We start from the raw sequence: 15,703 nt of genomic DNA, 5'->3' as shown, positions 1-15,703 counted from the left end.
ATAATTTGACCGAATGCACTCAATTGTGGACAATCAATATGAACACACACACATACAAATCATCGCGGATCCTCACGAGAACTTGTGTGTCACAATAATGCCACACAGTCACTACAAACGCAGAGCAAGATGAGCAGACTGACCTCTTCCTGCTCCCTCGCCTTGGTAAATAATTTTTAGCGGCTTAATTCTATTTTTTTTATACATGCTAATTTCACAGCCAGTCCCAAATGTGAACCTCCTTAGAAGTGTAAATTGCCTGATTTAAGATAAGCAGACACCTATTGTTCTCTCTTAATTGCTGGAGGTCTGAGAAAGGGAGCTGTTTTTATAAGCCACAGCTTCGGAGTAATAAAAGCGAAGGGCAAAAGTCCAGAGGTCTTCCACAGACCAGCTGAGGAGGGAGTTAGAAATGGCAGCCCAGAAACTGGGACGTCAAGCCCTTTGAGAACAGCTAGAACCTTTGTAAAGGCTCCCGTTGTGCCAGGCCGGCTGTCCTGCCCCATGAAGATGGCTGCAGGGTGCTGAGTCCTCCGTGGAGCCCTGAATGATTGTAGGTCCCCATAGGCTGCTTAGGAGTGGAACCCTAAGGGGTAAAATGGTAGAAGCGGCTCCACAAGAAATGAGGAGTTATCACCTTGTAAAGCCAGTAGCCAGGGCTACCATCACAGCCGCCTGGCCCATGCAGGTTCGCATTGGATTCGGACAGTCGGTAAAGAAACAACGGAGCCACGAACTGGTGGGCCATCATCTTTAATCCTAGCTTGCACCCGGATTGTCATCCCGGGCAAGTAAAAACACACACTGGGCTCCAAAACCCACTCACATTCACAAAGCTCACAAAGCTACTGACTTATCCGAGTTTTCTAGAATCAAAGGTTTCTAGCTCACCAGACTTATTCACCTCTGTTCCCCATCTCCTTCCTTCTCCCTGCACAAACTCTGCACAAACTGGTTTCTTACTCAACACTCTGCCATCTTGGCCGCTTCTCCTGGCTTCCTCCACGTGGCCTTTCTCTGCTCTCCCCTCTAATGATAATCTCAGGAACCAAGAGAGCAAGCTCCCGTTCTGCCCCCATTTTATAGTGTAGAAATAAAAACCTTTAATCTAATACAAAGTCACTTATCTGGGGCATGATGGGATTGTACCACCCCACATCAAAAAGGGTGGGAAAGGCTTAGGCCTAAAACCAAGCCCCAGGCTACAAGGATCCTGCCTGCCCACAGCCCGCTCCCAACACACATTAATATCACCTGGGCGACGGGCTTCCATGAGGGCAGTGCCATCTTTAACAAAGCGAGCATAATATATTTTATCTGCCCAACACACCTACAAACTGCAACAATGAAAGACCAAATGCTGGATGTTTAACAAGACCCCAGATTCCCCAATAGAATCTCAGATTAATCAGAGAAGTATGGACATTTTCATGCTCTGCTTGTCAGAATGTGGATTGGGAAAAATAGGTGGGGGGAAGGGTAGTATGGAAAGGAACCTCACAGGGTTTTCTGATCATAAATTCCTAACTAGGCAGCTCATGGAGGATTGTCCTGTCTCCAGCCCAAAGCTTCTTCAGTAAGAGGTTTAAGCTGCCCTGCCCATTGTTATTGTGCACCTAGGTTAACACACCCTTGAAATACCACAAGTAATCCCCTTCCCTCCAGAGAGCACATAATCTTGTTAACTATCCTGAAACCTGACCACCCTTGCCTTGCTTTCTTCCTTACATTCCCTCCTTAATTTCAAATGCATAAAAGAAGCTGCAAAACTGTTGTTCTCTGGACCATTTGAGATTTTGCTCCCTAGCATACAGATTTGCACATTCTTTTGTTGAGAGGTTTTCACTAACCTCATTACACATTTCCATCCCCAAAATCCATATATCCTGGTATGGACATATTTATATATAAAGAATATAAAAGTGTTAGTGTGACATTATTTGCTTCCTTCTACGTATAGCCTCAGTGTATATATCGTGGATTATAAACATCATTTCTGGATGACAAGAACCAGATCCCTGTAATTCTCTTTATGAAAAGACACTTATTCTTCCCAGTGTAATTTGAACTATTTATACTCTAAGGCAGGGGTCCCCAAACTTTTTACACAGGGGGCCACTTCACTGTCCCTCAGACCGTTGGTGGGCCGCCACATACAGTGCTCCTCTCACTGACCACCAATGAAAGAGGTGCCCCTTCCAGAAGTGTGGCAGGGGGCCAGATAAATGGCTTCAGGGGGCCACAGTTTGGGGACGCCTGCCTAAGGTTTACTTCCTAAAACAGAACTTAATATGGATAAATTAAAAACAACTGTATGAAAGTTGCTAAGAGAATAAATCTTAAAAGTTCTCATGGCAAGAAAGAAAAAAACTAGCTTTGTGTGGCGATAGATCAGGGGTAGTCAACCTTTTTATACCTACCGCCCACTTCTGTATCTCTGTTAGTAGTAAAATTTTCTAACCACCCACCAGTTCCACAGTAATGGTGATTTATAAAGTAGGGAAGTAACTTTACTTTATAAAATGTATAAAGCAGAGTTACAGCAAGTTAAAGCATATAATAATAATTACTTACCAAGTACTTTATGTTGGATTTTCGCTAAGTTTGGCAGAATAAATCTTTATAAAACAACTTACTATAGTTAAATCTATCTTTTTATTTATACTTTGGTTGCTCCGCTACCACCCACCATGAAAGCGGGAACGCCCACTAGTGGGTGGTAGGGACCAGGTTGACTACCACTGCGATAGATGTTAACTCGGCTTATTGTAGTGATCATTTCACAATATTCATAAATATCGAATCATTATGTTATATACCTGAAACTAATATAATGTTATATGTCAACTAGATCTCAGTTTTAAAAAGTGTAATGTAATGATGGGTTAAAAAAAGCCGACCTCTATTTTCTACAGTGTAGTAAATATAGATCGGTACTGCAGCATGACCCTTTTGGTTGAAACTAAAATGCTGCATAAAATAAATTTAAAATATAATTTTAATCACATCATCAGCTTCTACATTAAGTAAGGAATTTAAAAAGCCCCCCTTGGCCTTGGCCAGTATCTCAGTGGATAGAGCGTCAGCCTCGTGTATAGACGTCCCAGTTCGATTCCCAGTCAGGGCACGTAAGAGAAAGGACCATCTGCTTCTTTCCCCCTCCTCCTCTCGCTTCTCTCCCTCTTCATCACCCACAGCCAGTGGCTCACTTGGTTCGAGTGTTGCCTGAGCACTGCTCAGTTAGTCCCAGCATGTCAGCCTCAGGCACTAAAAATAGCTTGGTACTCAAGTATTAGCCTCAGATGGGGTTGGCAGGTAGATCCCGGTCAGGGTGCATGTGAGAGTCTGTCTCACTATCTCTGTTCCTCTAAAAAAAAAACAAAAACAAAAAAACCCCGCCAAACAAGATAAAGTAAGAAGAGTTCAAATGAGAAAAAGTACTATGGAGAAATATAAAGAGGAAAGGGGTTAAGGCTTATAATCTTTTTAAGATTTTATTTATTCATTTCAGAGAGGGGGAAGACAGAGAAAGGGGGGAACAGCCTCAACTCCCTTATGTGCTTTGACCAACAAGACCAGGGAATCAAACTGGCAACCTCAGTGTTCCAGGTCAACACTTTATCCACTGTGCCACCACAGGTCTGTCTAATCTATTTTCTTAAATTAAATCTATTAGGGAGACACTGGTTAAAGGCTTATAATTGTAAACAGTATGCATGGTCAAAGAAACTGTTGTCAAGAAAAAGTTTCAAAAGTTCAGTATAATCTGACCATATTCTAGGATGACAGTGGAAGTAAGTCAGAAATCCGTAACAAAAAGATAACTGGAAAATTTAAAACACATTTTTAAAAGGATCATGAGTCACAGAAAAAAATCATAAGGTAATGAGAAAATGCAGAGAACTGAAAAATAAAAACACTACACATAAAAATCTGTAGACTATACTTAGAGGAAATTTTATTACCTGACATATTTACATTAGAAGAAAAATATGAACTTCAAACAAACAAAAGAATCAACAAAATAAAGCTCACAAATAAAATTAAAGAAAGGGAACAATAGGGAGGACAAACTAATGGAACAGAAAACAAGTATAAAATACAGCTAACCAAGGAAGCAAAATCAGTTCTTTGAAAAGACCAATAAAACATACATCTGGGAAGGCCAACCAAGGAAAAGGGAGAAGACACACACAAACAACTGTTATTCACTGCTATTCACAGAGAAGAGGCTGAACTGCAGAAGCTACAGAGATTAAAAAAATATAAGAATAACCATAAACAGATTGATGTCAGTTAATCAAAAAATTTGTAAATCTGGAAGCAATGACAATTTTTCTTTCTTGATGAAAACACTAGATCTAAATGACTTTACAGATGAGTTCTACTAAACACAAGTCAGATAATTCTAACTTTACATGAACTCCTTCAGAGCAAACAATCCCCAACTAATTTCAAACCCTATTACTCTCAAATCATACTGTAATTATATATATTTAAAAGATACATTAAAAATCCTCACTTTTTAGAAAATGTAAATGCATATATTTATATACTTCCTGGTAGATAAGAAGCCATGCCTACAGTAGCAAAAAAGCATAAAAATAAATGCAGAATGTGGCCAATGTAAGATAATAAACAACAATAATTCCAAAGAAAATGAGAAAAGTGGTAGTAAAGATAATAACAGTAAAAAAAAATGCTTTAAGATTCATCAAGAAAGAGGGAAGGTAGAAATAGATCCTTTAAAATGACATTTTAAATTCAATACAGATCGGCCATTTTTTTTTAAAAAAAAAGAATACTACCATCAATGTTGTCTATATACTTGAAAACATACAAAATAGATAAATTTCTGTAAAATATAACTTTTCAAAGAAGAAATACAATAATCCTATAACTAACCCAGAAAATAACTAACTTCTGATTAGCAGTTAAAAGGTTCACCACATAAAGAAAATAACTACCCAAGTAAATAGTTCTACCAAACTTTCAAAAAAAAGGAATATTCCAAAATTTCAAACTCTTCCACAAGATAGTAAGAAGCAGTATTCTCCAATATTACATATGTAACTTAGATATAAACCCAAACACATTATCAGAAAGGAAACCTTAGACCTATTTCATTTAAGAATTTAGACAAAAAACACACACACACAACTAAACTATTGACAAACTGCATTCAACTGTTTATGTATATAAAATATAATGAAAATAGGTTTAATTCTGGAATGCAAAGATGGTTTAATATTAGAAAAGCTACAAATATTACTCATATTAACATATTAAAAAGATAAAATATGAAATACAAAAGATTTTACTGACTCTGATGAAGAGTATCTATAATAAACCAAAAACAAACATCATCCTTCAAGCGAAGAGGGGACTAAAAGCATTCCCTTTAAATTCAAAAGACAAAAAAAGCCAATGTTACCACTTAACTTTAACTCAAGATTCTATCTAGGGCAAAAATACAAAAAGTTAATTAATTTCAGGAGATGTTTTCTCTGAATATTGATTAATGCCACCCCATTAAAATTAATTGTCTAAATAAAATTTTTAAAAAGTTAATTAATTAAATATGAAGAGTTTGGATGAAGAAAATAAGATTGTACTTGCAAAAAGTCTTAAAAAATTTACTTGGCCCTGGCCGGTTGGCTCAGCGGTAGAGCGTCGGCCTAGCGTGCGGAGGACCCGGCTTCGATTCCCGGCCAGGGCACACAGAAGCGCCCATTTGCTTCTCCACCCCTCCGCCGTGCTTTCCTCTCTGTCTCTCTCTTCCCCTCCCACAGCCAAGGCTCCATTGGAGCAAAGATGGCTGGGCGCTGGGGATGGCTCTGTGGCCTCTGCCTCAGGCGCTAGAGTGGCTCTGGTCGCAACATGGTGACGCCCAGGATGGGCAGAGCGTCGCCCCTGGTGTGCGTGCCGGCTGGATCCCGGTCAGGTGCATGCGGGAGTCTGTCTGACTGTCTCTCCCTGTTTCCAGCTTCAGAAAAAAAAAAAAATGAAAAAAAAAAAATTTACTTGATTAGAAATAATAATAGATAAATATTTTGGATATCAAGACCAATATATAAAAATAAACTGCATTTCTGTATACCAGAAACAATTAAAACTATTTTAAAAGAGGTTGTTACATAAACATTAGTAATAAAATTTGTAATTTATCATAAAATAAATCTAACAAAAACATAAGATATAGAAAACTTTACAGTAAGATATTTTTAGAACAACTAAATAAATGGAGAAATAGTCATATTCATCGGTAGGAAGAATATCATAAAGATGCCAGTTCTCTTCTAATTGATTTATAGTGTCATGCTGTTTCAATGAAAATGCCAATAGATTTTTCCATGGAAGGAAAACTGATTCTAAAATGTATTTGGAAAAGAAAGTTTTAAGATCACCAAACTTCAGAAAGAAACTAAAGAAAGAAGATTTGATCTACTAGATATAAAGCTATAGTAATTAAGATAGTGTACAAGAATCTATAAATTTATGAATGAAACACAGTAGAGTGTACATATATGAAATTTTGATCAAGACACAAGTAGGTAGTAGATCACATTTTTAGAAAAGGAACTAGTTAGAAATGGAAGTAAAAAAAATATATGTTCATCCATATAAAAATATATTCCCAGTTCACAATATAAAAAACAAACTCGCCTGACCTGTGGTGGCGCAGTGGATAAAGCGTCGACCTGGAAATGCTGAGGTCACCGGTTCGAAACCCTGGGCTTGTCTGATCAAGGCACATATGGGAGTTGATGCTTCCAGCTCCTCCCCACCTTCTCTCTCTGTCTCTCTCTCCTCTCTCTCTCCCTCTCTGTCTCTCTCTCTCCCTTTCTCTCTCCTCTCTAAAATGAATAAATAAAATAAAATAAAAAACTCCACGATTAAAAACTTAAATGTCAAAAGCAATTTATTAAAACACACACACACACACACACACACACTATTGGCTGAACTCAAAACAAGAAAACACTAAAGTATATCACCAAGTTGTAAGCAAACAAGAAGTCAGAAGTCTGACATTGTCCTGTGGACAAATTCAATTATCATAGGTTCAATCCAAAGACTTAATTTTCCTTGAATTTACCTTGCCCCACCCTATCCTGAGGGAGGGTGGAGCTCAAAGTGAGATTCCTGCATTAAACCGGGAAACCTGCTAAGAGGTGGGTATACTGTGGTCCAAAGCCACAGGAAGTACAACATATGCTAAGCAGGGGAAATAACAGGAAATTCCTCCTGCCATGAATTTTAGCTTGGTATGTACATATGTACCTCAGTTTACCCATGCAAAGCAGCCATAACAATGACTTGTACACCCTTAGTGCTTGGTAACTGTTGAATTGTTATGATTATTGTAAACGTTTGGCTTCATAGAACCTCTGACTTTGGGTCAGAAAATGAAGTAACATTTTCTTTTATATGTAAAATGACATAAGACTGAGGTCTGACTAGGTTTCCTCCTTATGCTGAATTCATGCCACCAGATTTGGGAAGCACAAACATGGCACAGCTATGCATCCATTTACCTTTTCATAACCAAGATCTCTCTTTTTAAAAATAATTATTATAGATATTTCCTCATACCATAAGAGGTTTATCAAAAACCATTGAAATAACTGCATAACATTCCCTGTATACAGTTAACTATTCCCCAGTGGAATTTAGTTAACCATTCCCCACTGTCAGACATTTAGATTATTTCCAGCTTTGTTACTTTTTAAAGAAGTTAGACACAATTTGAATTTAACTTTGTGGTATTTGTGGGTCAAATAAGTTTGCAAATATGATGCATATGTTTGCTCGCTTATAGTTTGCATTGGGTGTGGGAGACAGGCTGTAAGCAGGCAATGTCATTATAGCCTAAGGCTTAGTTTTAAGACTAAGCCTTTCCCTCCCTTCTAATACTAAGGTCTTCTCAAAACTAAGCTTTTCCCCACACCCTTGTGATAGGGGGTGGTGCACTCTTATAAGGAATCCCATTTATGCCTCAGATGGGTGGCTTTGTATCAGAGACTTCCTTATTTGTATATTGGCTTAAAGGCTTTGATTTCTACACTATAAAATAAGGGAATCCAGGGGCTCTCTCTCTCTTGGTTCCTGAAATTAGCATTGCAGAGGAGAAGCAGCCAAGATGGCAGAGTGCTGAAGAAGAAGCCAGTTTGTGCAGAGTCTGTGCAGAGAGAAGGAGATGGGGAAAAGAGGTAAATAAGGCTGGTGAGGTAGAAGCCTTTGATTCTAGGAATACTCGAATGAGTCAGTGGCTTTGGGAGCCCTGAATGGAAAGGGAAGTTTTCCCACTGTGTGTATTTCTTGCTCGCCAGGTGCAAGCTAGGATTAAAGCTAATGGCCCACCAGTTCTTGGCTCCATTGTTTCATTACCATCTGTCTGAATCAAATGCGAACCTGCACAGGTCAGGGGGCTGTGAGGGTGGCCGCAGCTACTAGCCATACATTAATACTTCATTGGACATCCTAGATAATTCTGACTGATCACCATGTGAATTATAATATTGATTTAAAAATAAAATAAAATGAAATAAGCAATGCCAAGATAGTCACTTAAAATAGGAGGCTATTAAAAAAGTGGAGCCTATGCACGTCTCATGGCCTCAGTACCCAGTGCTGCTACTAAGTTGTTAAACCTGTTGCTAAACTCAGCTCTAGGCCCAGACAGAAGCATCCTGGAGCCATAAACATCCTGGAACAACTGCCACATGGACATCTATAGGCTTTACTTCCTTTTGTAGTTTTCACCTCCCTAGTGTGCATATTGGAATTTATCAATCCTGTTAACCTAGTCAGCAATCCTTAATTTGCATGAAAGAATTTCATTTTGTGCTTTTTGCCACATAAGGAAGTACTTATGACAGGGATGAGAGACCTTATTCTCTATAGTGCCCTGACAGCCCTTTTTGGGACACTGGTGGCCCACCAACACTGTTACCCAGATGGTGGCAGACTTGGGGGAGGTGGAGGCAGCCAAGAATCATAAGGTTGTGCATGCTGCTGCCCATGTTGCTGCCCCAACTAACAAGAGAAATGGGCCTATAAAGGTTACCCAAACACAGATGTGGGCAGACTTGATTGTGGCTGGGGTAGAGAGGGAGACATTTAGATGGCAGGTCTAATAAACTTCTTCTAGAGTCTTGGCAACAGCTTAAGTAGGAACAGAGGATCCAGCCGCTGAAAAAGTGAGAGAAGCGGGTGGCCCTGGCAGCTGCCAAGAAAATAGCTGGCATTTGGGTTGCACAGTTGCAGGATTACTTGTTGGAGATATCTGAGGGAGAAGAGGATCTCCAAGACCCATTGAGCCAGTTTGAATAGGGGAAACGCCAAAGGACCCACCTAACAGGAATGGGCAAGGGGCCGGAGACCCCATGTGAAATTGGCAATCCACTGGTTTCCTTCTAGTGTGCAACAGGTATTGGCTTAAAAGAATAGGTGCTTTTTTTGCAGCAGCAGCAGCTAAGAAAACTGTCAAGGCAATACAGGCTTTGAATGTGTTTGACTCCACCATGTCCTATGAGCTTGAATCTCTGAGGGGTTCGGATGGGGCTTGTGGCAATGGACAGAGCACTTATGGAAAAGTACTGAGGTCCATTATCAAAAAGCTGTATGGCTAGTTGCCTGTAATGGACCTTCACCTTGGTGATTTGCACAAGACAGCTGGGCTGTCTACTGTGGTGTAATGGACTCAAACCAGGGACTGCAACAGGAGACAGGACACTGGCTCCCTTTCTGGATGGATACGCCATTTGTGGACAGTATTACAAAAGAATGTAATGGGGGGCCATGGCACCTGTGGAGGCCCTCCTGCACCAGGAAGCTGTTGCCATCCAGTTGCAGAGACGCACCAAGGATACTTTCTTCAATGGACATGGCCCTGGACTTTACAGGTTCCTCCATCTATGATGGTGGCCTTGCTGGCACTGTGGCATAGGAGGATAGAGGTGGGCCTCCAGTTACTCCCTGGGCAGAGTGCTCAGGGAAACACTGTGAAGAACACCTTTGTAATTATTGTCATTTTTGGTATACCTTGTGCCTTTGTAATTAATTCTGTTGCTGTTAGTCTGGAACAGTTTCTGTGATATAATGTACCTCACTTTTCGCACAGGGACCACCATGGAAGATACCTGTCACGAAGACTGTGAGGCGAGCAACCCTAAGGGGTGGAATGTAGGGGAAACAGCTGTGCTAGGCTTGCTCACTTGTACTTTGCATGATTAGTGCATGACCATGTGGCAGAGCCACGTGTGTAGAGTCTATGTAAGGTTACAGGTGCTTTCATTCAGGGCGGATTGCAGTTATGGCGGATGGCTTGCCCACCACTGTGAGGGGCTGTTTTTGCAGTTCATTCGCCTGCGGCCTTGAGGAGCGGTTTGCCCTGACTGTTTGCTCATCCGTAGCTGCAAGACTCTCTTAAACAGGGATGACCCAAAGCTTTCTAGTTCCGCAGTTCCTCTACCATCTGCCTGAATCCAATGTGAACCTGCCTGGCCTCAGCCACCAGCATTACACCTGGGCTCTAGTCCCTAGCAGTTAAGTGTGTAACTGTCATTATGCCTCCTGTAAATGAGCGAGTTGGACAGGACATGTTTAAAGTCCCTCTCAGCTATAAAGTTTTAATTCATAACTTACATTGTTGCTGTTTTCTATTCCACACACAATGAAAGAACATTAGATGTAGACACAGGTTCCATATTAATGCTCACAGAATTTTTAATTTCCTGATTGAAACCTATTGCATGACATGGGGTCATTTCAAATTGAACTGGCATTTCCTCAAGTTCCATCTGCTACCAAAATGCACTGTTGGTAGTTCAGGCAGCAGAGGAGCCGGAGAACCACAGATTTTCATGACACTTCCTGTACATATGGCATGTGGATGAGTATGAGATGATTCCCAGGAAAATACTGCAAATAATAGCTGCCAACTCTTAGCAACTAACAATATGCACTATTAAAAGTAAATACAACATCGCATCCAGGCATTCCACCTCACGAAATGCTTTTTGATATTTTTGGTTCCCATATATGAACCATTATTTTTTTATATGTGCTCCACAATATTTTTGCCACAGAATTCAAAAATTACACACATCACTAAAACCCAAAGATAATCCCCATATCTTCCATTAGCCACTTGTTAACAATCTTTTCCACTGCTTAAGCTTTTTGCCAGAGATGCTACAAGTAGCATAGTCAAATGATTTGTGCTTCATACACTTTTCCAGGCAAGCTTGCTTTTTAAGGGCCTGCACAAACAAGACATTAACTTCTCTGTATCTTTGGGAGTTTGACCAACATGTATAAAATGGTCAGTCTTTTTCTTCCTCGCTAACACACTCCTTTTAAGTTATTGCTGTAGTCCTTCTGTCCCTGATTTAAACCTATCCTTTAACTACTTGTATAATTCTCAATTCTCCCTCCTCTTACAATTCTATACTTTTCTGAATATGGCTTTATTATTTTCATGCATACTCTATTGCATTATATTTTAATTCCCTGAGAACTCGAATAATACACAGTGTTTGTGAATTCATTATGAAAAAGTGAAAGCAAAGGTGATTCTCCCCCAAAACATGACAGCTCAGAGAAAATGCAAAAATGCTTGAAAATTTTACTAGATGATTAACACAAATTGACATGACATCTTCAATTAGACTCAAAGACCCTTAGAGTATCCAAACTCTTTATCTTATAGGGGGGAAAAAAAACCCTGAGAGAAGCCAATATGATACAACTAACTGGATACATTTATAATCTGACACATAAAATTACACATTATCACCTAGGATGGTTCTTTCCACAGTTGAGAATAGCTCCATGGGGTCTGTTCCCAAAACATGTGCAGGCAGCCACAATTACAAAATCCCACATCTGGAGTCATTTCTTTAAATTAAAACATTATCTCAGAAATTCTGAAATAAATGCAACTGGTTTAGAGAAATGGGAAAGAATAAGAAAAAAACAACTCTCCCAAGTATTAGGTTCTAAGAAGATTTTTTTTAAAATCACACATAATCAAAAATGACTCTTGAAATCATCCAAACACCTAAATCATCCAGAGCGTCCAATATCTGTGGCTTTATTGATTGGAAACAGACATCTATCTTCTCCTAATAAGGCCAACACAGCCAGGTTTTCCTACAGCAACAGAATAGGCAACATTTGCTCTAGCCAGTTAGCTCGTCATACAGAAACATCAAGGTTGTGGATTTGATTCCTGGTCAGGGCACATGTGGAAAACAACCAGTGAGTGCATGACTAAGAGTAACAACAAATGGATATTTCTCTCCCCGCACCCTTCTTCTCCCTAAAATCAGTCAAAGAGAGAGAGAAAAAAAGAAGAGGCCCCATTTCTTCTGTTTTTATCAGATGAAATAGCTGGTAGAATTAAAGAGTTGGTTGTTCCTTGCCCTGGCCAAATAGCTAAATGGTTAGAGCATGATGCAGAAGCACAGAGTTGCTGGTTCGATCCCCAGTCAGGGCACATACAGAAGTGGCTCAATGTTCCTGTCTCTCTGTCTCTCTCTCTCCCCCTCCCTTCTACTCTCGCTGAAATCAACAAATAAAAATGTAAAAAAAATAAATAAAAGAATTGGCTGTTCTAAAAACATATCTTTAAACACTGGACTAGCACTTTGCCAGGGTAAGACATTCAGCCTTAAAAAAGGACTCAAAAAATAAAGCAAAATTGAAGTCCCGACTTCCATGCTATCCTTTTTAAGGAACCTACCCTCACTGCATAGAACAGCTCTCCTCAGGCACTATTTAACCGGCCTGGCTCTCCCACTCTCTTCTTGATTTTGCCTACAAGTACAAGCAAATTTGTGCCATTAAATGTGTGCATGACCTGACTCCACTGTATTATCCTACTGCCATATGTGCATATGGATATAATGATCTGGGTTCGACACAAGATGCGTAAGTATTGCAGGAGAGGTAATTGAAGTCTGGACACAAACTCTCATGAGAAGGGCAGGTCAAGTGCAGTAAAGAGTCATAAAGCAGTCTGAGGACTCCAGCATATGTATCTAAGTAAGTGAGGACAGTTGAAGGGAATAGAGAAAAGATAGTTTTTATGGGATAAAACTTGCTCCAAAAATAACCTTCAACATGTTCATAACTTTTCCTTGGACTGGGTTTGATAGACACACATTTTAAACACTGTAACACACCCCTTTGATGGATTTTTAATTAATGTTCAGGGTCTATATTCTCAAGCATATAAGTAACCATAGAACTATAGAATCCATGCTCGAAGAAATTAATCATTAGACTATTTTTCAGATAAGAACTTGATCATGGACAAATGACCTTATAATAGAAATAACTCAACCAATACCAGGAAGTATATGCATCAGGAAAGCCAGACCGCCACCCATGGAAGACATGCCATAAAGACCCCTGTGGAAAACTGCACAGAGGAATAGTGATTATGAACAAGACTTCTACCTTAGAATGAAAGGTTTTAAGCTGTGTTGGACTCATTCATAAAAGAAAGGATATTCTCACCACAAACTTTACCTGTCTCTAAAGAAATAATTACTTCTCTGCTAATAAAACGTCCATGTCAATGGCACCAGTCCCTGCAAGTATAAATTATCTTATTTACAAGCAGATAAAAATCTTCCTGAGCCATGTTTAGCTCAACTCCATTGGAGGGGTCAGCATAAAAGAAAGCTGAGTCCCTGGGCTTGCACATTGTGTGTGCCTGGTGTCATGAGGAACTGGTCCAGATCCACACGCAGGATCCGATAGAGAGGGTTCCCCGGTCTGGTCCTCTCACAGGACTCCAGGCATTTTCACAACTTGACCACACAAAAGAACACCCAGGCTGCTCCTCCTGCCTTTCCCAAGGCAAGTACAGGAATGCCTTTCTCCGCAGCCCTTTCATAAGATTGTAGCTGTACAAACACAGGTGTCTACAATAGCAATTTTAATGAACTTTACATTTGAATATTCCAAAGAACAGTAGCAACCTCAACACTCCATCCATTGTCTCAATAGAGAAAACTACCCCTGAGAGACCACAAAGAGAAGGAAAAAAAATAAACATGTTTATGAAACATTTCAACAGCAACACAAAATACTTGGTCTAGAGAGAAAGTATTTTTTTTTCAAACCACAAAGCACCTTAAGTAAAAATGTTTCATCAACTTTAATTAGGTTCCTTCATTAGTTAACAATGTAAATAGATAAATATTTACTACTTAAATAAGTCAAACCTTGATTTTACAAGCAACTGGCTTCCAACAAATTATAAAGCAATAATCCAGGGAGAGTGTGAAAGACGGCAATGAATTCTGGCCCATTGTAAAAGAGGAGTCAGATTCCACTAGTCCCTAGTTGGTTTAACTGCCAGGCTTCCAGGGAGTTGTTTTATAAAAAGGGGCCTCGCCCTAATAAATTAAAAGTGAACAGTGTAAATTTCAAAATTGCCAGCACTCAATGAAGCTCCAGACCACTTGATACCCAGACTTTTAAAAAATTATGTTGTGACTATGGTATCATTTTATAAGAATAATAAGGAGGAGGAGGAGGAGGAGGAGGAGGAGGAGGAGGAAGAGGATAACCGAGCAAGAACCACTGCTGCTGCCTGCCGCCAACGTAAATTGTACAGCTGATGATGGTGGTTAAGTTAAAGCCAGTTCTCCCCCTTTGGGAAGTGCGCGCTGGCAGCCAGAGAAAGCCACTGGGTTTCCAGCTCCCTGTGGGTTTGACGGGACTAGGACTGGGACTGGGATTGGCTTGTACTAAACCCCGGGTGGCTCAGCCAGGCGCTCGAACTGTCCCCTCGCAACCTTCCTTCAACGCAGACCCCAAATTGGAAACGCAACTCCCCGAGAGCACAATGACAAGAAAGCACACAAAAGAAGGCGGCCGCTCCCATTCTTACCTTTGACTTGACTTTCATACTCGGCTATGATCTCTTTGTCCTTTTTGAATCTGCTCGGAGTGGACATTATCCAGCTATTCTGGGTTTGCTTTCAATGGGCAAGTTCGGTTAGGTGGTCACAAACCAGTCTCCTTGGAAAGGCGGAGAGTTGTACTCCCACACCCCGGGAGCCCAGAGGCAGCACAGCCAGGCGGTAAAGGAGGAGGGGGAGGAGGAAAAAAGAAGCGAGCCTAGTACTAGATTAACCCGGACGCTGGCACCATACTCCCCGGATCGAGCTGCCGTCGGTGATCCGGCGGGGAGCCCAAGGCTCGGGGCCGGTGAGGCCCGGAGCGCACGCAAACTCCAGCGAGCGAGTGACCGGGGGGGCGTCTCCCAGCCTACCCCACCCGGTGCCGGGCCACTTCCTCTACGACCGCTGGGCGGACGCGGGGTTCGCGCCGGCGCTCCGCACCATTGTTAGAAACCCGCACCCGGCGCTCGGGGCAGGGCCAGCAGGGAAGGGCGTGCGCCGGGAAAAGCGACCACCCGCGCAGCGATCCTCCTTTCCTGCTCCAGCCTCCGGCTCCGGCGCTCAGTGGTCCCGCCCGGGCTGGAGATGCTGCTGCCGTGCCCGCCGCTCCGTCGGCACAGGCTTCTGCCGCCGCACGGGCAGACAGGAGGAGTAGCAATCCTAAAGCGAGTCCAGTTGAAGACAGGAGGGCGGCGGCTGCGGCGTTCCAACGTGTCCTGGGCGCAGCCCCGCCGGAGTTTAGGTTTCCTGAGCCGGCTCCGCGAGGGGCCTCTACC

At 41.3% G+C, this 15,703-nt stretch overlaps 1 protein-coding gene across 2 annotated transcripts in view; it reads right to left on the bottom strand.

Annotated features, from left to right (window-relative positions):
• Nucleotides 1–15,703, bottom strand: part of SRGAP1 (SLIT-ROBO Rho GTPase activating protein 1) — a 321,179-nt gene extending 305,476 nt beyond the window's left edge. For both annotated transcript variants that reach the window (XM_066258243.1, XM_066258244.1), the window contains exon 1: nt 14,915–15,703. In XM_066258243.1, coding sequence (XP_066114340.1) covers nt 14,915–14,981 — 67 coding nt within the window. In that variant the 5' untranslated portion in view covers nt 14,982–15,703. The remainder of the gene's footprint in view (nt 1–14,914) is intronic.

This window comes from Saccopteryx bilineata, chromosome 2 (genome assembly GCF_036850765.1).
Source record: "Saccopteryx bilineata isolate mSacBil1 chromosome 2, mSacBil1_pri_phased_curated, whole genome shotgun sequence".
Classification (NCBI taxonomy): Eukaryota; Metazoa; Chordata; class Mammalia; order Chiroptera; family Emballonuridae; genus Saccopteryx; species Saccopteryx bilineata.
This window is presented reverse-complemented; position numbering and strand designations above follow the sequence as displayed.